This window comes from Topomyia yanbarensis, chromosome 2, assembly GCF_030247195.1.
Source record: "Topomyia yanbarensis strain Yona2022 chromosome 2, ASM3024719v1, whole genome shotgun sequence".
NCBI lineage: Eukaryota > Metazoa > Arthropoda > Insecta > Diptera > Culicidae > Topomyia > Topomyia yanbarensis.
In genome coordinates, this window is record NC_080671.1 from 422,703,664 (window position 1) to 422,727,472 (window position 23,809).

General features: G+C 37.7%; 3 protein-coding genes across 7 annotated transcripts; 1 reads left to right on the forward strand and 2 right to left on the reverse strand.

Annotated features, from left to right (window-relative positions):
* Positions 1-420: 420 nt before the first annotated feature.
* Positions 421-20,953, forward strand: LOC131685263 (uncharacterized). Of its 2 annotated transcripts, none has more exons than XM_058968866.1 (3): positions 421-658; positions 20,076-20,496; positions 20,577-20,953. In XM_058968866.1, exons 2-3 carry the CDS (start codon positions 20,096-20,098, stop codon positions 20,899-20,901), a joined length of 726 nt encoding a protein of 241 aa, XP_058824849.1. In that variant the 5' UTR covers positions 421-658; positions 20,076-20,095; the 3' UTR covers positions 20,902-20,953. The 2 variants fall into 2 exon arrangements, with proteins under 2 accessions (XP_058824849.1, XP_058824848.1); XM_058968865.1 differs by lacking the exon at positions 421-658 and adding an exon at positions 19,720-19,907.
* LOC131685256 (zinc finger protein 70-like) lies at positions 10,361-12,157 on the reverse strand. Its single transcript, XM_058968851.1, has 3 exons — positions 11,792-12,157; positions 11,387-11,733; positions 10,361-11,322 (listed from the first exon to the last, which is right to left on the reverse strand). The coding sequence occupies exons 1-3, from the start codon at positions 12,068-12,070 to the stop codon at positions 10,422-10,424; spliced, it is 1,527 nt and encodes a 508-aa protein (XP_058824834.1). The 5' UTR covers positions 12,071-12,157; the 3' UTR covers positions 10,361-10,421.
* Positions 20,876-22,772, reverse strand: LOC131685260 (uncharacterized). Of its 4 annotated transcripts, none has more exons than XM_058968862.1 (4): positions 22,669-22,772; positions 21,820-22,518; positions 21,550-21,765; positions 20,876-21,336 (listed from the first exon to the last, which is right to left on the reverse strand). In XM_058968862.1, exons 2-4 carry the CDS (start codon positions 22,433-22,435, stop codon positions 20,936-20,938), a joined length of 1,233 nt encoding a protein of 410 aa, XP_058824845.1. In that variant the 5' UTR covers positions 22,436-22,518; positions 22,669-22,772; the 3' UTR covers positions 20,876-20,935. The 4 variants fall into 4 exon arrangements, with proteins under 4 accessions (XP_058824845.1, XP_058824843.1, XP_058824842.1 ...); XM_058968860.1 differs by having other exon boundaries at positions 21,820-22,528; XM_058968859.1 differs by having other exon boundaries at positions 21,820-22,601; positions 22,669-22,763.
* Positions 22,773-23,809: the final 1,037 nt, after the last annotated feature.

Consider the following 23,809-nt stretch of genomic DNA (forward strand, 5'->3'; position numbering starts at 1 on the left):
TGCACACACATAGGTTATATGTGCATATTGTTATAGAATGGGGTTTTATGTGCCTAATAGTTATGAAATGTGAATGTAAGATTAATATTTCTTGTAAATACACACATTAGGTTTATGTGCCAGCAAATGGTGTCTATATGCCTCCGTTAATTGCAAAAATCTATGTGTAAAATCAATAGGCATAACGTTTACATTTTTTTGAGTGTAGGGAAGACCAAAATCGGTAGGACTGCCGATAAATCGGTAGGTCTGGCCACCCTGGAGAGCAGTGATCACGATACCACTATTGATAAGGGCGATCACACTGATAGCAGCACATCGTGAGAAGAAGGGAGATCGGATCGCCAAAAACATCGCAGACCACATCGGAAGGTCTGCTGACCGACTATCAGCGAAGATCAAGTCAGTGCAGTACCAACCAGCAATCAAATCGGTCTTGGAAGACCACGCACTTGTTTAAATAGTTAATGTACCATAGTTTAAATAGAATTAAAATATCAGAAATATATGTAGTTTTTAAAGAGCTTGTGTTAATGGTACATCGCGAGTGTTCTTTGGTCATTTGATGCCCGAAAACCCAATACCACAAGTGACCCGCGGGCCGCCCGTTCCCGATTACCTCCAGCCAGCAGCAGCAATTTTTCATCTTCAATCCGTGGTGAGTGCAGAAACAGTCCGGCAAAGGATTTTTAACCCCATCGGTGTTGGCCCGGACCCATTGGAGCCAACATGCTATATTGGGTAAACAGCAAAATTTTCGTTAATGTATGTGAGAATACTGCCATACCCCAGGTAATAGACGTTTACACTGATGTTTACCTAAATTTTGTAGCCCAAATGTCCATCAGCTGGTTACAGTCCAGCGTACCAAGTATCCATCCCACTATTCTGCGATTCAAAATTGCCTTTGAATATACTTAAAACCCAGATATGTTTACCCGGCTATGCATATAGTAGACAGCATAGCCGGGTAAACATATCTGGGTTTTAAGTATATTCAAAGGCAATTTTGAATCGCAGAATAGTGGGCTTATTCATGGATACTTGGTACGCTGGACTTAACCATTCGAAATGAAAACATTACTGTACAACTTGGGCAGAACAGTATACAGTAAAACAAAAATAATTAAGTGATAGTATTTTATGCGTGGCTTCAATAATAATATTAACTTGCGTAAAATGCGTTGTTTTCCTAGGTTGATACACGGAGCACGTTGTTATAGTAATCATATCTCATCTAACTAACCTAGAACTAAAATCAGGAATCAGTAGCGACTGGTTCAAATAGCACGTTCCCCATGTTGATCGGAGATTTGTGCTTTAACGACAATTATCAAAATTCACATTGAGAGGAAGTTCCAAACCAATATTCACCAAACACATCTAGTGCTCGTGAACAAAAGGAGTATCGTCAACTCTTTCGTGACTGCTGTGAATTGCGCTGAACCAACAATAGTTTTTCCGGAATTTCCCCTCAATGTGGATTTTGACCCATACCAAAAGTAATTTTACTTTTGCTATTAATAAATGACATCCATTTCAGATTGTATGTGTAAAACATATAACTATAATTTTTAAGCAAACAACAATTAGTGTCTGTGGTATTATAGAGTCCCGTACAGAGGAATGCGCAACGCTGCCTAAAATGATGCCATCTTCTTTGTTTCTGGCACCCATAATTTTTGCAGTAACTTTGAGTGACTTCAACCGAGTTACACAATAAATTAATATGGAGTGAATTGAAAACCCACTGTTTCGTGGCTTATAGCACTTCATTCTTGATACTATTCCATGTAATTTATTTTACATTGTTACAAAAAAGCATAATAAACTGAATACAGTGTCTTGTTTCGACGATTGAAATATTTCGCCATGATATTAACTAACTAATACATTTCTTGCATGTTCTCCGAAAGAAGAATATTTGTTTACTTTGCACGATAGGTAGCCATCTGACTGTTCGATAGGTAGATTTGGGTTCACTCTGTGCGAGCCTTTATAACATAAACAAGGCCTTTGGCAACAAGTAGCCGCTAGCCGGCGCTACTATCGGCCAATAGGCTTCCAGTAATCGATACATGAACTTTGCGTGCACCTATGGGTAAAGTAAAGTTCAATCGGAAATTCTGGTTGGTTCTAATTCGTATTCGTAATTCGTACTCCGGCTGATTTCCCGAAAAAGCTTAATTGTGTAGTATCCCGATCAGAAGCACATAACAGAAATATTTCAAAACTATATCTCGGATTGTTACTTGTTATAAATTTCTGTTAATTTAACTACTAACGAGACCTAATTTGTAAAGCAATATGTTACAAAAATTGTGTTCTGTTATAATCTTGTTATTTCATTCTGATCGGGATTCCGGCGCCAATAACACAACTAATTCTAATTACAATCGGTTGTATCGCTGGAGCTGAAATACTAACTACAACTACATCTTCTTCAAGAAATAAACATTAAGTGCGTACCCTGGAGCAAATTGGTACACACGAATTTGTGGCAAGTTAATACATATATATATATATATATATATATATATATATATATATATATATATATATATATATATATATATATATATATATATATATATATATATATATATATATATATATATATATATATATATATATATATATATATATATATATATATATATAATATATAATATATATATATATATATATATATATATATATATATATATATATATATATATATATATATATATATATATATATATATATATATATATATATATATATATATATATATATATATATATATATATATATATATATATATATATATATATATATATATATATATATATATATATATATTAACTGAATTCAACATTTTGTCGTCGATACGGTAATTCCAAAGATAGAATCAAATAATGAGTTATTGCTCAAAAATTATAAATTTGATTCCAATTTATCAGTATGGCAAATGACATAACACGGAATCTTGCTTTCAAACAACGGTCCTGCGGGGTACTGCCAAATTCCTAGCGTCAGCGATAAGATTTTTTCATAATTCGAAATAGCGTACTCTGTCTCCAACTTTTAACTCAAACAATTTGAAATTCTATTAGATCTTCGCCTGTCAAATGCATTAGCATCGATGCGATGAGCTGAAGCGACAATAATGCAATGTAATGTTCAGATGTGCCCTTTTGAATATCATCGATGTATTTCCCAAATCAGTCTTCGAATTGTTATATTTGTTTGTCTGTGCTTAGAACGAGCCAAAGCATCATCAGGTGTTCGCCATGGCCTAAAACGGGTCTTAATCATAGGTAGGTTAAACAGTGGAACTTTCGAAAATTTTTGAACGTGACGTTCGCTGCTTACCAAATTTATCATCAAATCCACATCCATGTATCCACAGTTTGCATAAAATTGTCGGAGTAAGTCAAAAACTATTGCAACGAATTAACAAAAGTTGCTATCCTAGAATTATAGGACATTTCCACATTGTTCGACGCGGAATACTTCTAGTAAATTTATAATAAACGTCTTGAAACAAGCAATTTCATTGTCCAACAATAAATTATAAAGTTAATTAACATTTCGTGTTACTGTTTCTAAGATCAATATTAGAAATGTTAAAATGTATTAAAAATATCATTTTTATAAGTTAAGTACAACCACCCAACCCCGTCCACTCCCGCCCTCCCCTTATTTACAGACTAAGTGAATTGAATTCCAAGTGCATTCACGTTCATGCATTTCACTATACTGCCTATGATCGCAAGTCAGTCCCATGAAGATAGGAATCCCATAGAAAACGGGGCAAATAAGCGATCTTGGGTAGTATACAGTCGTGATTCGCTGGTTGGGCCACAGCCTTGTCCAACTAACGAATTTTATTCGCTAGTTGGACCGACTGACAAATGTCAAAAACTCTCCAAAGGAGATGTTGACAGTTTAAATGCATCTGTTCTTATCTCTAAATATTGTCAGATTGATTGTCAAAGTAAATTTGGCACGAGATTTTGACGTTCAGATGCTTTTTAGTTGGACAATGGTCCAACTAGCGGAGGTCCAACTAAAAAGCGGGCCAGTTAAAAAATGTCCAACCAGCGAATCACGACTGTACACCACAACACAATATTATCCCTCGAAAATATGATGAACCACCAGATGAAATGAGATGGTGATGATGTAACAGGTGTGATCTGTGTCCTGCCATGCGTACCTATTAGCAATTAAATCCAGCGTTTTTGAACTAAGCGCTGCAGAGTGTGTGATAAACCGTTATCGTTGTGATCTTCTTTTTACTACTGGTCCTGAATTAAAAACTTTGCGCGAGAAAAATACACGCTTTTTCTTTCTTCTCGAATCTTAGTTTCCAGAGTCCCCATAATCATCACCATTTGTTCGCAGCGATTTTCGATTTTCGTTGGACACTATCATTAGCTTTCGTATTGGCCTCCACATATAAAAATTTTCGGGCTTTTACAAGCTTCAAAGCCAATGAAATTCCGCTTCTTGCTAGCATCCCATCAATCGGATCCTGGGACACATCATGCCCAGCTTGACATAATGCTACATCTTCCAGTTCAATCCAAGCTGCTTAGATGCACTAATTTTTACTTACACGCAGAAAACATACAGCATCATAAAAACTGTGGGTAATTGAATACAAACAAAAAATTAAAAAAATGTTATTGAATTCAATCAAATAATTTATTGTCTCACAACCGATAGTTTTATTTATTGAGCTCAATCCATAATTTTATTTAAAATAAAAATCTTTCACGAGTCGAATCAAAATTCACGCAGAACACTTCTGCATAACATTTATCGCGAGATCCTATTTTTTACATTTTCCTTTGTTTTGCCTCCTTGCTGCGAATAGCAACGTTGGCGTCGGTTGGAAGAAGTTACCAAATATAGACACTCGCTGTAAACCGAAACGATAAGTTTCCATTTCCCAACCTGTTTACCAACCGCCGGTGCGGTGTCGTATTATGATGACGGATAGTAAATTGCTTATACCCACGCCCGGTGCTGATAGTCTAAGACTATCAGCACCGGTGCGTAAGCAAATGCGTGTGTATTTTGATTACGGTAAACGATAATATTTTATTTAGACACCCGTTTTCGCACCGGTCGTTAGTAAATAGGTTGCCAAAATAATAATCTGTTTTTACACCGGTAGTTGTTATTATAGTTACGTTACACTTTTTTTGCAATCATGCAATAAAATAATCGTTTTTTTTTAATGATATGGACTTTATTCAGTGAAAAAAATATTGCTAGAAAGAAAATACATTTATTTATTGAATTCAATAAAACCATTTCAGTAACAAACATCGTTCTCTTTTCTAAAAATATTTTATTGCAATGATTGTAAAATTATTCAAACTGGAAATGTTTATTGAGATTAAAAGTTAATTATTGTTTCAATGAAAAAATGCTCATACCATTAATTTTGCCGTTTGAAGCAATAAACATTGTATTATTGAATTGAATAAGACATTTTTATGTTCAAATATGCTAAAATTCTCTATGTAATAAAAATTCTAAGAAATGTTATGGGTTCGGAACGGACAACGAATTCTAATAACTAATGTTTACCCAGAAGTTATTGTCTGAAGCACATACTACGGCCGCTCTGAATCAGGAGTGTAATGAAAAGGAGCTCATGCTAGATATTACAAACAAACTTGCGGAGAAGGAACCTTTACGACCACTCAACGATTGTTTTGTGGAAACAGTTTATACGATCAGTTTCGAATACGCTTTCGTTTTTATGTATTTCGAAGCCTTTGAAGAGGAACTAATACTATATTGAAAAGCCAGAGAAAGTTGGGTTTTACCACAGATAACAGACGTTTAGGCTCGATTTGAATCGTGTGTAAATACCCGCTACTGAGATTCCGAATAAATCAGACGTCTGAAACACGTTTGGCAAACGTTTGTAGATGGCGCAATGATCGATGCAATGCAGTTAGAGTGCAGCTGTCAAACACGTATAGTAAACAGTTGCGCAGATGGCAATAGTGAAACACGGATTTCCAACGTTTATCAATTTGAAAGTTTACACAGGTTTTTGAAGAAATTTTGTTCTAGCCTAAACGTCTGCTATCTGTGGTTTTACCAAATTATACGGAAGCCATCTGACGTACGTCCTTCAGACGCTGCAGTCAAATATATTCGGATGGGAGAAAAATTGCGCGTTAATGTATGTGAGAATACTGCCATACCCCAGGTAATAGACGTTTACACTGATTTTTACATAAATTTTGTAGCCCAAATGTCCATCAGCTGTGGTCATATTGTAGACAGCATAGCCGGGTAAACATATTTGGGTTTTAAGTATATTCAAAGGCAATTTTGAATCGCAGAATAGTGGGCTTATTCATGAATACTTGGTACGCTGGACTATAACCATTCGAAATGAAAACATTACTGTACAACTTGGGCAGAACAGTATACAGTAAAAAAAAAAATAATTAAGTGATAGTATTTTATGTGTGGCTTCAATAATAATATTAACTTGCGTAAAATGCGTTTTCCTAGGTTGATACACGGAGCACGTTATTATAGTAATCATATCTCATCTAACTATAACCTAGAACTAGAATCAGGAATCAGTAGCGACTGGTTCAAATAGCACGTTCCCCATGTTGATCGGAGATTTGTGCTTAAAAGACAATTATCAAAATTCACGTTGAGAGGAAGTTCCAAACCAATATTCACCAAATACATCTAGTGCTCGTGAACAAAAGGAGTATCGTCAACTCTTTCGTGACTGCTGTGAATTGCGCTAAACCAGCAATAGTTTCTCCGGAATTTCCCCTCAATGTGGATTTTGACGCATACCAAAAGTAATTTTACTTTTACTATTAATAAATGACATCCAATTCAGATTGTATGTAAAACATATAACTATCATTTTTAAGCAAACAACAATTAGTGCCTGTGGTATTATAGAGTCCCGTACAGAGGAATACGCAACGCTGCCTAAAATGATGCCATCTTCTTTGTTTCTGGCACCTATAATTTTTGTTGTAATTTTGAGTGACTTCAACCGAGTTACACAATAAATTAATATGGAGTGAATTGAAAGCCCACTGTTTCGTGGCTTATAGCAATTTATTCTTGATACTATTCCATGTAATTTATTTTACATTGTTACAAAAAAAGCATAATAAACTGAATACAGTGTCTTGTTTCGACGATTGAAATATTTCGCCATGATATTAACTAACTAATACATTTCTTGCTTGTTCTCCGAAAGAAGAATATTTGTTTACTTTGCACGATAGGTAGCCATCTGACTGTTCGATAGGTAGATTTGGGTTCACTCTGTGCGAGCCTTTATAACATAAACAAGGCCTTTGGCAACAAGTAGCCGCTAGCCGGCGCTACTATCGGCCAATAGGCTTCCAGTAATCGATATATGAACTTTGCGTGCACCTATGGGTAAAGTAAAGTACAATCGGAAATTCTGGTTGGTTCTAATTCGTATTCGTATTCCGGCTGATTTCCCGAAAAAGCTTAACTGTGTAGTATTCCGGCGCCAATAACACAACTAATTCTAATTACAATCGGTTGTATCGCTGGAGCTGAAATACTAACTACAACTACATCTACTACAAGAAATAAACATTAAGTGCGTACCCTGGAGCAAATTGGTACACACAAATTTGTGGCAAGTTAATACAGATATATATTAACTGAATTCAACATTTTGTCGTCGATACGTTAATTCCAAAGATGGAATCAAATAATGAGTTATTGCTCAAAAATTATAAATTTGATTCCAATTTATCAGTATGGCAAATGACATAACACGGAATTTTGCTTTCAAACAACGGTCCTGCGGGGTAGTGCCAAATTTCGCTGATTACCAAATTGGTCATCAAATCCACATTCATGTATCCACAGTTTGCATAAAATTGTCGGAGTAAGTCAAAAACTATTGCAACGAATTAACAAAAGTGGCTATCCTAGAATTATAGGACATTTCCACATTGTTCGACGCGGAATACTTCTAGTAAATTTATAATAAACGTCTTGAAACAAGCAATTTCATTGTCCAACAATAAATTTTTAAAGTTAATTAACATTTCGTGTTACTGTTTCTAAAAACAATATTAGAAATGTTGAAATGTATTAAAAATATCATTTTTATAAGTTAAGTACAACCACCCAACCCCGTCTACTCCCGCCCTCCCCTTATTTACAGACTAAGTGAATTGAATTCCAAGTGCATTCACGTTCATGCATTTCACTATACTGCCTATGATTGCAAGTCAGTCCCATGAAGATAGGAAATCCCATAGAAAACGGGGCAAATAAGCGATCTTGGGTAGTATACAGTCGTGATTCGCTGGTTGGGCCACAGCCTTGTCCAACTAACGAATTTGATTCGCTAGTTGGACCGACTGACAAATGTCAAAAACTCTCCAAAGAAGATGTTGGCAGTGTAAATGCATCTGTTCTTTTTTCTAAATATTGTCAGATTGATTGCCAAGTAAATTTGGCACGAGCTTTTTAGTTGGACAATTGTCCAACTAGCGGAGGTTCAACTAAAAAGCGGTCCAGTTAAAAAGTGTCCAACCAGCGAATCACGACTGTACACCACAACACAATATTATCCCTCGAAAATATGATGAACCACCGTATGAAATGAGATGGTGATGATGTAACAGGTGTGATCTGTGTCCTGCCATGCGTACCTATTAGCAATTAAATCCAGCGTTTTTGAACTAAGCGCTGCAGAGTGTGTGATAAACCATTATTGTTGTGATCTTCTTTTTACTACTGGTCCTGAATTAAAAACTTTGCGCAAGAAAAATTTTCTTTCTTCTCGAATCTTAGTTTCCACAGTCCCCACAATCATCAACATTTGTTCGCAGCGATTTTCGTTGGACACTATCATTAGCTTTCGTATTGGCCTCCACATATAAACATTTTCGGGCTTTTACAAGCTTCAAAGCCAATGAAATTCAGCTTCTTGCTAGCATCCCATCAATCGGATCCTGGGACACATCATGCCTAGGTTGACATAATGCTACATCTTCCAGTTCAATCCAAGCTGCTTAGATGCACTAATTTTTACTTCCACGCAGAAAACATACAGCATAATCAAAACTGTGGGTAATTGAATACAAACAAATACTGTTCATTGTATCAAACGACAAAATAATTGGTGTGAATCGAGGTTTGAAAGTATATTTTCATTAAAGTTTCAATAAACTTTTAATTTCAATAATTATTTTAATTTCTGTAAACTTTAAAAAAATGTTATTGAATTCAATCAAGTAATTTATTGTCTCACAACCGATAGTTTTATTTATTGAGCTCAATCCATAATTTTATTTAAAATAAAAATCTTTCACGAGTCGAATCAAAATTCACGCAGAACACTTCTGCATAACATTTATCGCAGGATCCTATTTTTTACATTTTCCTTTGTTTTGCCTCCTTTCTGCGAATAGCAACGTTGGCGTCGGTTGGAAGAAGTTACCAAATATAGACACTCGCTGTAAACCGAAACGATAAGTTTCCATTTCCCAACCTGTTTACCAACCGCCGGTGCGGTGTCGTGTTATGATGACGGTTAGTAAGTTGCTTATACCCACGCCCGGTGCTGATAGTCTAATAAAGCCATAGGTGTGTTTCGAATTCGTCCCAACCCAGGTAACAAATAAGCATGTTAAATACGTCTCAATGGCTACCTGGTAAGCATTTAAGTCGTTTTGTAAGCTATTTAAAAGTCGCTTCTGGCAAAATATACATTACTACTGTGCCATGAAAATGCCTTTTTACTCCTATTGTGCATTCGGAATGCTGCTTACTGGAAAAAAGTTTTTACACAGTTTTTGAATGCTGATTAACAACAGTTATGTATAACGAATGCTAATATACTGCAAGAAGCATCCGAAATGCAAATTATATGCTACTTTACTGCATATACTAATGCTTGTTGGTTACCTGGGAACGGAAATCGGCACTAACTTATTGCTGGAATTATTTAACATCGGCTTAACGCTAAATCCCAAAACAGAAACACAGTTTGTATTTCGAATCAAACGACTGGTCAAACATGATGTCCCATTTCAGAAGATTTTCTGTAATGCCAATGAGACAGCGAAGCCGAAACTTGTTTTGGTTTAGCAAGTCAATGAGCAAACACTTATTAGATAGAATTATTCTATCATTCAAACTGAGCCCGACACGCTATGCAAGTAAAGCGCTTATTTGGCTTTCAGTAACATGAACTTCTATATTTGACACGGTCAAAGACCCATATAACTTCGATGTCAATCATTCCGTCTTCTATTCTTAGATTTATTCGGTGAATCCACAGGCAAAACTGGGGTAGAATTAAATGGGATTGAACGTTGGCAATAGTTGAGCTGTTTTATTGAATCTCATCGATTTTTGAGCAAGATTTCTCAGCAAGTTTCAGTAAAAGTATCCCACTTCCCAATACCTTTCCCATCATGTGTCTTTCGATGCAGCATCAGCTGACCGTTACTGAAAAACGGCCTCTCACAAATGTCACACTTATTAAGCGGATCGTTATTGTGACTGCGAAGGTGCTGTATGAGTTTGCCTTTCGTTGGAAATTCTTTGTCGCACGTGTCACACTTTTGCGATTTCGAACTATTGTGGATCAGCATGTGTCTGGTCAGGTTGCAGTTCTGGATGAACCCTTTCCCACAAATTGAACATTTGTGCGGTCGATCCCCAGTGTGGATGCGCATGTGCCGCAATAGGCGGCAACTTTCGATAAATTCCTTGCCACAAATCTCACACTTGTGCGTACGTTCACCGGTATGCATTCGAATGTGCTGCCGGAGCAAATTACCTCGTATGAACTTGCGATCGCAGATATCGCACTGGTACGGTCGCTCTCCAGTATGGGTCCGGATGTGGTACACCAGCAAACTCCTCTTGTAAAACCCTCTGCTACATATTTCGCACTTATGCGGTAAGTCATTTGAATGGGTGTGCATGTGTTGTGCGAGCGTGTTACTGGCCATGAATGATTTGTCACATATGTAACACTTGTAGTTCCGCTTGCCTATATGTCCTCGCTTGTGCTTCATCAGATGACTGCTTTCGATGAAACTTTTACCGCATTCGTCACATTCGTGCGGTCGTTCGCCTGTGTGAATGCGAATGTGCTTCTTAACATCACATGCTTTGTAAAAATTTTTGCCGCAGATTTCACATGCATACGATCGTTTGATTTTGGCACTCTGCATTGGATTAATACGGGGTGTTACCCCCAGAGTGGTGTGTACCGGCGGACTAGAGTGCACAACCTTATGGGACAAAAGTGAATGTTTACTGCAATTATAAACGGATAAACAAGAATTATATTATCTTGTACATAATCACACAGACTACCAACTTGTTGAATACTGTGCAGCATATTTCGCAAGTAAATTGGTGAGATGAATCCTTTTGTTCGATTTCATCTGATGCGACCCTGGATTCAGTCTTTGGCGGCACCAGTGGAGCATGACTCTGAACGCTGGTATAAGAATTCGGCGTATGGTCATCTATTTCCTCCTTGAACGTACCAGGTCTACTGATATCTGACCTTAATGATTTTGTTTCAATATTCCTTAGTGGATTACGAGTATTCTTTAGCAAGAGATCCGTATTTAAGCAACGCTGCCTGAATCGCACGGCATTGACTAGTTCGTTAAGACATTGCTCGCAGATGATCTTGGAGAAGGGATCGCCCTTTCTAACCTAAGAATAGGAAGTTATTGTTTAATCAAACTAGATGGTTTAGGAGACAATTTCTTACCAGTACACCAGCACAACTTTCAATCAAATCACAAATTTTGTTATTAAACTCGTCCAATGCGACAAAAACATCGAACATACCAGTCCCTCGCGTCAGGCAGCACCGACAAGTCTCCGATAAGAGAACGGGAGCCGACATTTTCACTTTTTTGCCCAATAGGTGTTGTGATGTAAATATACTTAGCAGCAACACGAACAGATTGCTTTTTAACTGGATGCTGCTAACTGGACTCAAAACTAAATGCTCTTCACTATGGGACAGAACGTAAACCAAGTTCATGAAGCAAAATACGCTGTGTTACATAGCGATACATTCCGAGCCCCTCTCTCTTAAGCAGAGTTAAAAATATTCAAATTCATTGAATGAAAATTGATCATATTCAGCCGCATTCATTTTCAATATTCAGTAACGCAGCCGAAAACGTCAAACGAACAAACCGCTCATTAGGCAATCCATGAGACGTTTCTGATCAGCTGATTATTTCTTCACGCAACCGTAAAATAACCTACAGAATAAGTTCTTTTAACTTAAATTTAGGTACTTTTGAGCTGTGCGTCGCTTTCGCACTTATTAGTGTTGTCAAAAACAAAACGAGAGATTCGACTCAGCCGAGGTCTTCCGTGCAGTAAGATACTTTTACGTTGTTTGGGGTATACTCAAAATTAGGTAAATTCAACTTAAATTTAAGTAAATTAATCTCAAGGTTGAGTTATTATTTTTGCCGTAGTTAAATGGGAACTACCTTCAACACGGTTTACCTAATTTTACCTTCCTGCACGATACCACGAGATTGAGGCAAAAGTACTGAATTTTAGGTAGTTTTTCGGTGGCGTGTTGTTTACTTCTTCTGACGTTAATCCGAGGGGTGCGACGTCCGACAATATCGTTTTCATGTATAAGGCGCACTTATTTCTCGTTGGATAGTACATAAGTGCGTAATAGACACCAAGACGATTCAACGTAAAAGCGCAGTTCTTTTTGCGTTTCCGCACTTTCAGTCGCACTTATTAAGTGCGCAATGCACTATAATTAGTGAAATGAATATATTGTACGATATTCAACTGAATGAATAAGATGGATAGTTGAATGAATATTTTTTCTATTCTCCGCGAGTCGCAACAGGTCCATTTTAAACCGTCAAAAAAGAGCTTCGATTATTTTTAACTCTGCTCTTAAGAACGGTTGGTTTCAAAATCGTCCAATGAAGGACGTTCGTTGGATGACGTCCATTTGAACCGTCCAATAAACGTTCAACGTTTGGATCCGTGTTGAACGATTCTGAAACATTTTTTGGGCTTCTCGGTGGGCTGCTTAACCGGCATGCCATAAAATTTTTCAGCGCTCTGTGTATGGCTAAACAACTGTTCTTTAGAAAATCTGTCAACAACAGTCAACAAAGAACACAGCAAATGGTATCCGGTCGAGCAGGTGCTCGGAAAGTACCGCTATGTAACGCTGCGTGTACTGCTTTATTCGCTGTGCTATTTGTTTATTGTTGTTGATCAGCTGTTCGCCGGTTTTGTACAGGCAAAATTAAAACAACCTACAGAAGAAGTTCTTCTAACTTAAATTTAGGCACTTTTGAGTTGTGCGTCCCTTTCGCACTTATTAGTGTTGTCAAGAACAAAGCGAGAGATTCGACTCAGTCGAGGTCTTCCGTGCAGTAAGGTACTTTTGATTTGTTTGGGGTATACTCAAAAATAGGTAAATTCAACTTACATTTAAGTAAATTAAACTCAAGGTTGAGTTATGATTTTTGCCGTAGTTAAATGGAAACTACCTTCAACACGGTTTACCTAATTTTACCTTCCTGACGATACCACGAGATTGAGTCAAAAGTACTCAATTTTAGGTATTTTTTCGGTGGCGTGTAAAGAGCAGCTGATGAGCCATGGGAACAAAGTCTCACAAACACTTATGCTGGTCCTTGGTTGAAACCAGGAGGGTGTCACTCCTGTCATCTGCTATAGAGATATACAGATTTTGACAGTAGTCAACATATGATGGGCCTAGCCGCTTCTAGGCCCACGTCGCCCGTGCAATAGCATTGGGTTGTTTTGATTTTAACAAAGGCAGATGTTGGCTAGTACCAGCCCGGGGACAACTTGACAGATAGTGCTTGTTTCATATATGTACCACCGATTTGATGGTGGCGCTAGTATGCTTTTTCTGTACGACTACCACGAACAACGACACGAAAAAGTTTCAAGAGAAAAGCGTGTTTCGTTACGTGTGTTATGAACGCCGTCAATGCGGCTAGAACAACATTTAGAAAAAGCGTATTCCAAAATGTGGATAAAGAAAAATATTATTAGAGAATAAATTTATCCCTGATTGGAAACCGTCAGCAAAGTTACATAAATCTTATTACAGATTTAGCTGGAAGGTGTTGTTTTTAGCAACCGGCTCTCTTCCTTCCTAAAAATGTTTTGGTTTTCTTGTTGTGTGAAGTTTGTGATCGGTAAATCATTGGTGTTATAAATGAAATAGAAATGAAAAACTTTTTGGCCAATGAAAGTAAATCACCAAGCTTAACAATTCGTGAACCTGCGACATCTTGTTTCAAGTTCATTAAGAACGTCAAGAATCCTAGCATTTTGATTGGGAGAATAAACAATATATATAGGATTTTCTACACATTTAGCAAAATTGGTTTTGAATAAAATTTGTGTGCTTTTATCAGAATTCTGGCATCAAACCAGTAGTGCTCGGTTTCAGCAAGAATGCTGCCAGGAATGTACAATTTTGTTCGACTTCGGCCAGAGTTTTGTTCGACTTTTGCAATAATTCTGTCCGGAAGATGTTGCGATGGTTTTGGTATGGATCCCTTCAGAATTATTCTGGCATTTTCCTCGGCTCTACCGGAGGATTTCATGCCTTAGGAGATGTTGATTAGTTTCGGAAGATTTTCGGAAATTCCAATATAAGTGGTAGTGGCTTGATTTTGAAAGTCATCTTCTTGTATTTCCGAAAATCGATTTATTTTCTTTCGGATTTTTTAAATTCCAAATGGAATCTATGTTTCTGTTTAAGTATGGGGGAATGAGGACAGTTTCTAATGTGAACAGCGAAATAAATTTGATGAAAGAAATGCTTAAATTATTTTTTAGATATGGAAAATAGTAAATGGGATGCGCCTTTTTCAAATTTCGCTCCATTCGAGCCGCCATGACATCACCAAATCACCACAAAATTTGCTTATGAGTTCAATATATGGGAGCTGTCAAGTTGTCCCCGGGCTGGCTAGTACAAAATGGCTGCCTAGCAGGGAGCTGGTTGAAAACAATCCCATTTGCTTTTGCGGTCTTTGTTTATTATTTTCCACCAGCTAGTGGTGTAGCATGTGTCACGTGACTTGTATACGTACACGAGTCAAAAAAGCGCTTTTTAATCACTTCGCTGATCAGCTGTTCCTGTGAACTGCTGATCTAACCCAGTCAATAAAAGTGGCGGACGAACATGGTCAGGCGATTTAAACCATTTAGGGCCGATTTCTTCACCCTCGCTTAACTTTTAAGCCAGGTTTACCAGTACGATTAAACCTGGCTTAAGCGCTAAGCGAGGGTGAAGAAATCGGCCCTTAAACATTTTGACGTTTGACTCACCCCGCCTGTGCTAATTGCCCCTAGGAACAAATGCAATTTACGGATGCGATTTAAAGGCAATTTCAATACTTAGACAAATTTTCTGACGGCTGAAATTGACTTATTTGACGTCTAGGACACCAACACAGTTACAATGTGTATAGACAACATACATATACCGCAATGATTTCAATTCGCCATCTGATTTAACCTCAAATCTCGCACTAAAAATTCCACCCGATTTAACCTCAATCTCGTACTAACACAACTGCACATGGATTACTCAATGGACTTATTTGTGTTTCGCGTTTTTCTAACATGGAAGTTCATGTTTGGTTTAAGCTTAAAATTGATTTTTAACAATTGGCGTGTTCTCGCTTGTATTTTGTTAGTCCAGTGCACTTCATTTAACTAACGAATGTGCAACTAATTTCATCATTGATTCTTCCTATAGTTTGGTGGCGATTACCTAGTATGCTGACAAGATTATGTGAGTAGATAATGAATACGAAAATAAGTATTATCTATAATTTTCATATTAAGCAATTAAGCGCGCGTTCCGTGGGTTATTTATGAGCGGGCAGTGCGGCAAAAAATGTCCGCGGCAAAGCGCATAAACGTTGCAATTGAGATCGCCCCCTATTTGCCCTAAATTTGCCGGCAAATTGAAAGGCAAGTAGCGCATCTGAGTTGGGGGGCCCCTTTGGCCAGGAATTTGCCCTTTTTGGCTGCCCAGTAAACCAAAAGGCGGGTTAAACTAGATGTTGGCGACCGGTTGGCTACTGAAACTTTATTCTAGGCTACCTAGGCGTTTACTGTAAAAGTAGTGGGTGGGAATGTGGTATAAATCAAAGCACTCTAGTTAGAGTGTGGCTACGAGGAAGAAGAAGACACATGAAGTATCCAAACGAACATGAAATTTGATTTCTATTGTGTTTATGTCAAATTTTATGCTCGTTTGGATACGTCATATGTCTTCTTCTTCCTCACGGTCACACTCTAACTAGAGTGCTATAGTATAAATTGGTGCGGCAGATCATATACTGTAAATAATTTACATTTTTTTTGGAAATGTTTCGACACATAAATTTTAAGTTTTTTTGACACTCCGGAAATTCAAATGTTTATCGCGTTCCTTTCAAAAATTTCGCGCAGTGTATTACTTAATAATATGAGAAAGCGTCACAGTACTTCAATCTTAAATGTCAGCACATTGGTTTCTAAACGTGATGTTAAAGATACCTAAATCAAACTTTTTTATTCACTTCTTTGTAAGCAAAATAACAAATAAAAGATATTTTATAAAATTGAATTAACATGCACGACCACACATGCCATTGAACAACCTTGATTCCTACCTCTTGCTGGGATAACTGTCAAAAATGCCAACCCGCGTGACTAAATTCACTGCCAAGGAAGATCGAGAAAGATACATTTTTTTAGGAAATCGATTAAAAATCATTCTGCAGTTTTGAAGTTTCAACATATATAGGATAATTTTATTCTTCATTTAATGATCCAATTGCGGCATTATTAAGTGATGAAACACTTCAAATTCACGTTCAAACATCTACAACATGGCTGCCCATGGACGTGTGCAACTAATTGATTTGGGATTATCACTCTTGCTAGAGATTTTCAACAGTAAGTAAACGTAAATAAATTATGTATAAACGTAATTTATTTACAAACTTTTATAGATAGCATAATCGATGATACCTACATATGCCGAGGCTCATGCCTGTTATCGTTCATTCAGGATATCTCGTGGAACATATCTCCTGCACTTTCGGAACTAAGTGACAATTTATTATTAGCTAACAGTGTACAATTTCTTTTAAAAACTAATATAATTTTGTTTTGATAATTTAATGCAGATAACTTTTATAATCAAACTTATAATCATCAAATTCTTAAGAACTTGATTTCTATATGCATTTTTATAGTGATTTGTAGCCTCACAATGTCAATGTGTCGTGCATATAAAATTTAAGTGTGGGATCTGTTGGAATTCTGTGTTTTTTTTCTTGACAAACCAAACTACGTACATCATATGAAATCTAAGTGTCAATCCAGTTGTAACAGTTTATATTGTGGTTATCACTGGAAATTAGCAAAAATAGCGAAAAAACAAGATCGCCACAAGAATGCCGCCATTTTTAAGATTTAACCTCTTCAATTCCGCAATGTTACAAAAATATAAATTGAATTAATCTATATGAACAGTTTTCGAACTACTATTGGTCTTGACCCAAGAAAAAACTTAGGAGGATGCAAAGGAATCGAGTTAGGAATCAAAAAGGCCACTAATCAATAAATTAAATGGGTACCAAACAATAGTAGCAAATAATTTCCAATTTTCGCTCAGCATGTAGTGAAGGGGTGAATAAATCCATGAACTGTCAATACATGTCTGTCTGATTCCTGACCTACAGGGCCTATATATTGCTTGATGTTTGTTCTAAACTGGACGGATGGAGCAAACAGGGTATATTTTCAATTCTTTCGCTATTGTCCCAGCACAATGTGGCGGTGTCAAAATCACCGCCACTTTTTCAAAAGCACCATTCCGCCCGGTCAATTGTTTTTCCGCCAACTATTTTGCATGATTTGAATCCTGATAATCTAGTAAATCGACTGATTTTTCTCTTTTAGAGTTTAATAAATACTTTATATGGATAAATCGGTGACAAACCTAAATGTATTTTTTCTACTATCGATCGTTCAATGAACCAGTACACGCTGCTTTACATAGTGGTGCTTTCTGAGCCCCAGCTCGACCGGAATGACATTTGGTGCGCTCTTTGTTTGCTTGGCTGATCAGCTGTTCTTAAGAAAATTGTAACGCTTGTAATACAGCGTAATTTGGTTGATTCTTATGAAAAAGTTCTTTGAGCCTTAAACCCAGGTATCTGCTATCCGCCATGATATCTATGCTAACATCTAAAACGTCGTGTTAGGGTCGATCCACAATAAACAGAATCAATTGCATTCGACACAATTTTGTGATAGTCGAGCTCGTTTAATTTGTTTGTGCACTATGTTGTAAAGTTTTTGTTATTCACCGACATGTCCAACACAACACATTTGTTCAATTATCCAATATTTTCGCTTTTGAACAAATGTCCAAAAATTGAGTCATGCCGTACGGTATCTGACTAGTGAAAATAGAGCTTCGAGCAAAACAAGCAGAACAATTTGAACTGTCAGTGGGGCCCATAATTTGTGTGCCCGCTGAGATGTTGACTTATGTCAGTTCAATACAAATGGAATAGGGGTGCCATATACGTGCTTAAACCACATTAAATATGGTTGAGCTACATACTTAATCTTGTTCTACCGAATTCCAGCTTTTTCGCTACTTTTACCGAGTTTTGCACAGCCGAGCACTCAGCTAACAAAGCTTTTACCGAGATCTCAGTAGAAGTGACGTTTGTTTTGAATAAACTCGGTAAATATATCGCTGAAAATCAGTAAACTAACGACACTTTGCTGAGCTATCAGTTCGAAAATTTTACCGACTGTTCAGCTGTGCAGAAATTACCGAACTGAATTGAGTGTGTAGGGCTTGAAAAGTAACGCTATGTAACACTGCTTCTTTTGCTTAATTTCAGATTGTTTAAACTGGGTGTAACAGTCCAGTACACGCTGCGTTACATCAATCAAAATACGCTGTGTTACAAGCGTTACGTTCAGAGCCCCAGCTCGACCGGAATGACATTTGCTGCGCTCTCTTTGTTTACATGGATGATCAGCTGTTCTTTAGAAAGCCTGTGAACAGCTGATCAGCCAAGTAAACAAAGTGCGCACCAAATGTCATTCCGGTCGATTAGGGGCTCGGAAAGTACCGCTATGTAACGCACCGTGTACTGGTTCATAGTGGTACTTTCCGAGCCCCCGCTCGACCGGAATGACATTTGGTGCGCTCTTTGTTTAAATGGCTGATCAGCTTATCATCCAAGTAAACACCGAGCACACCAAATTTCGAGCAGGGGCTCGGAACGTAACGCTTGTAACACAGCGTATTTTGATTGATTGATAACGATCATAACAACTCAAACCCAGGGTGGCCAGACCTACCGATTTATCGGTAGTCCTATCGATTTTGGTCTTCCCTACCGATTCACAGACGACCAAGGGGAAACTACCGATATTTTGTTATCCCTACCGAAAACTACCGAATCTTATTTATTTTGGACACATCCTACTTATCATTCATTTGTTTGGTTGGGTTTGGTGTGAGATCTGTGTTTTCAGTATTTTACAATTCTATGTCACGTTTTTGGGACAACAACCCGGCCTACCGATAACTACAGATAAACTTTTAGTGACACTACCGATATTAAGGAATTCCATCTGGCCACCCTGCTCAAACCTCACCTGAAAGGAAGTTTGTTTATACGGTTCAAATTTTGCCACTGAAAAGCAAACGCTATATTCAATATTCATGAAATTTCAACGTTGAAATATTGATCATCTAATGGAAATGGAATTATCGAGTTCAAGATGTTCGTCACAAAGGCTGGGAAGAGGTAAGCAACGATTTTAATACATAATTACTACTGTAAAAAGTGTTAGTATTTTTAACTTGGTAAGAATGCTGAGAATGAATGTAAATAAAAAAAAATTAGATACTGCGGGGTAAACTAGAGGTGTCGAAAGAGTCTTATACTGCATTATTATTTACAAAATAATTTCAGACCACACGTTACTGAATCACATGCTAGAGGAAGCAGGTATTTCCAAAGTTGAAGAGGACTTGAAGCATAATGATATCCAAGAGGAAATAGTGGCGGAATATGTGATCTCCAACACGTCCAGCATTGATAACAAAAATGCACCAGACCCAGTAGAAAACCCCGAAACCGGTTGGCTCGATCCAGCAGTCCGTATACTGATCTCGATGGTGGAAGAAATCAGTCCGATAGTTGGCAAGGTACCGCAGTTCAGAACCAAAATAAAAATGTGGGAGGAAATACAGTCCCGGTTACAGAACGAAGGCTATTCCTTCACGATCAAACAAATTACGAACAAATTTTTCTCCCTCAAACGTGGCTATACGATGGTCAAACAGCACAACTTTAAGAAAAAACGAGCTGAACGATCGCATCCTTATGAAAAGTAAGTAGAAGAAGCTTCCTAAATAAGAAGCCATTGTACATTAAGCTTGGTGAATAATAACCTGCTTCGTATCATTGTAGTGAGTTGGATGACATTTTTGAAATTCGCAAAATTAAAAATAAAAGGAAACGGCGCGGTGATCGGACCATTTCGCCCAGTGGACATGCAGATGATTCGGAAGGGTACGAACTGAGAAACAATGTAGCTGAACTGGCAGAAGCTCATTTAGAAGGCAGCGGCGTTACATTTCGGGCAGAAGTTATGACAGAATTGCGGTCCATGAGAGAAGAAAGTAATCGGTTCCATAGCCGCATTCTTAGCTTTATCGAAACAACTGAGAACAAGAAGATTAAACTAATGGAAGAAAGAAATTCACTGCTAAAACGATTGCTCGACAAATTTTAGTTTTTTACTATTATTAAGTAAGTATCAATAAATCTCAAGTGGTGTAAATATAGTCGCACATTCTCTCTCTGAAAATACTGCCTGTGCTACTGTCGGGCACGGCATCTTCACAGCTTTGTTGGTCAACAGTTTCTCCGCTTGTCACCTCACTCGAATCAAGCAAATTGATGCTGAAGTCATCCTCTTTGCACAGATTGTTTAGTACACAGCATGCACGCACAAACTGGCTGACTTTTTCAAGACCTCGTAGTTTAACGTGATCAAGTTGACGGAATCGCTGCTTGAGTGTAGTGAGGGCATAATCGATAAAGGTACGACATTCGTTCAGTTTTCGATTGTACAATATCTGTGCGGGAGTTAGGTAACCGTTGTGTCTATACGGTGTCAGCACGTTGTTACCCAGTGGATAGGCTGCATCGGCCAGCAAGATGAAGTCTGTAATATTGATCCGTCACCGTAAAATGCTATGCATTCATACCATTACTCAGTGCGTCGTGTAACTTGAGATGACAAATCTCTAGATGTCGTTAAACGGACCTCTCTGGGGTTAACCGAAGTGATTCAAAATCAAGAAAGAAAAGTCGCGCGCTGGGAGGGGAGATTAGTCATCTCACGTCACACGATACGCAGACTAAATTTCAAACTTACTTTGACAAAGCTCTGGAAGTTTAGCATATATTTCCGATTCAGTAAACACCCGACTCTTGTGTGTCGGGCCTGGCGAACCAACTGAAATATCCACGAATTTTCTGCGCTCGTTACAAATTGCTTGTAGAATGATGCTTGTCTGACCGTTCCCGTTAGAATAGGTGACTTTATCCTGCTTCGTTACTTCCACGGGAATGTGGATTGCTGCAACCGCACCTACAGTTTTGATTTTTAGGCAAATTCACCCGTCTAATATTTTACAACACTTACCAATAACACTTGGAAAGCCATTCATGCTTTGAAAATAGTCTGCCGCTCGCGTCATTTCCTCCTTTGTGTGCCATTTGATAACAAACTCGGAAAGATCGGCCAGAAAGTAGGTAACCCGTTTGATCGCTCGACTAACGCTGGAAATTGACGCCTTGAAGCGCTGCGACAGATCCCGAAAATCGCAGGATGCATTCCCAGCGAACCAAAGAAACATCAACAAGTGTTTGGCAGCCGACATTCGTTTATCTTCACGCAGCATACGGTATGTTTCGCTTTCCTCGAATAGAGCAACTAAGTTGTGGAATTGCTTTCGCTTGATTCTAAAATGTTGCAGGAATTCATCGTCCGTGTAATCAGGAACAACAATGTCTACGAACTCGTCAAGTCCATCCGAAAGGCGTCGTTTCTTCGCTGTCGTTTTCATCGGAACAATATCTAACATTAATTTCACTAGTTCTTTGCGTTCTTCGTGTACTTTAATCAGTTCGACAACGTTAGGAGCGTCTTCTTCGCAGGGCTGGGTCCCCTCCACAGCAACTAACTGGACAATTCGTTTCCTGTTGTCGGCATTGTTTGTAAAGTTTTGCTGCTCAACAGATGATCGATTGTAGGGCATTTGTCTTTTCGCTGCCCGTTTTGGATTTCCGGTAAAATAGCCCGATATTCAATGTATTTTTGGTTTGACAAAAAAGCAGGCCTCTAGCGAATGCTTTAAATAGTTCTAATTAGGTCAAAAGATACTGGTATATTTTAAGATTGTAATTTATTAATCGCACAGTAACCTGTTGGTTTTACCATTAATCAGGTCAAGGATACATAAAAGATTGTTTATGTTTTAACAACAATCACCTTATCTAATTCACAGTTTAGTCTCAAATTTAGCAGACGTTCAGTTCAATACAATCACAAAATTATTTGCTCCTCGACAACTTGACAAAAATGGTACGGTAAAATTGTTTTCGGTATTAAGCAAAACACGCTGTGTTACGAAGCGTTACCTTCAGAGCTCTAGCCAGAGTTGCCACTTTTTTTAAAGAAAATCTAGCAGTTCAACAAAAAAATGTCACTTGATAGCGACTCTAGGGGCAGATCACTTGTGATGCATTTCTAAAAATCAGCGAAATTAAATGCAATTTCTTTCCATCAAAATAGAAATTCGTAATGCATTTTGCGTTGCGTGCAATGTATTTTGCGTTGCGTGTAAGACGTCAAAACCCTACAAAAACAACCCTACATTCAACAAAACATCGAACAAAGTGGATCAGCGAAGGACGATTGTTAAGTAATCTTTTCTGCGAGGGAGTGCAAAGCTGATGCAAAAATGGAAATTAAATGCTTTTTTTCTAAGTTGATGCAAAGTTGTTATACATTTCTAGAGTGATCTGCCCCTAGTAGCGACCTTATAAACATTGAAATTTAACGAACATTTTAGTCTTCATAGAACGTTCAGCAATCGATTTCTCTCGCATTTGGGAAAATATAACGCAAATTTCAGAAATGAATACTATCGTTGCAGTAACATTATGATTTGTGTGTAGCAACCCTAATACAAAAAATATACACGAACTTGAAACCCTATAGCACAGACTAACAGACATAACACTATGAGGGAATTCCCTTCAAAAAACATCGATCCGACAATTTTCCTAGAACACTAGCTCCACCTTTTATTCGCGGTCCCAAACACTAATTTACTGGTGGATTACCTCTCTAGTTTGGGAACAATTTTTCACTAGTGGTGCTTGTTCATAAAGACGCTGAATTACTGAATAAAGACTCGCCATCTTATCCCAACTACATAAAATGGTTTGGCAACATTATTTTCGGCAAACTAGCACAACTGTCACAGCGTTAACTTCAGTTGACTCGTATACTACAGTTACCGTAAAGTTGCAACGTCGATATTTTTTTCATCATGAAGTGCTGTGTGAAGTTTTCTACCAATAAGACTACCACCGGTTTCAAAAATATTGGGTTTTTTCATTTCCTG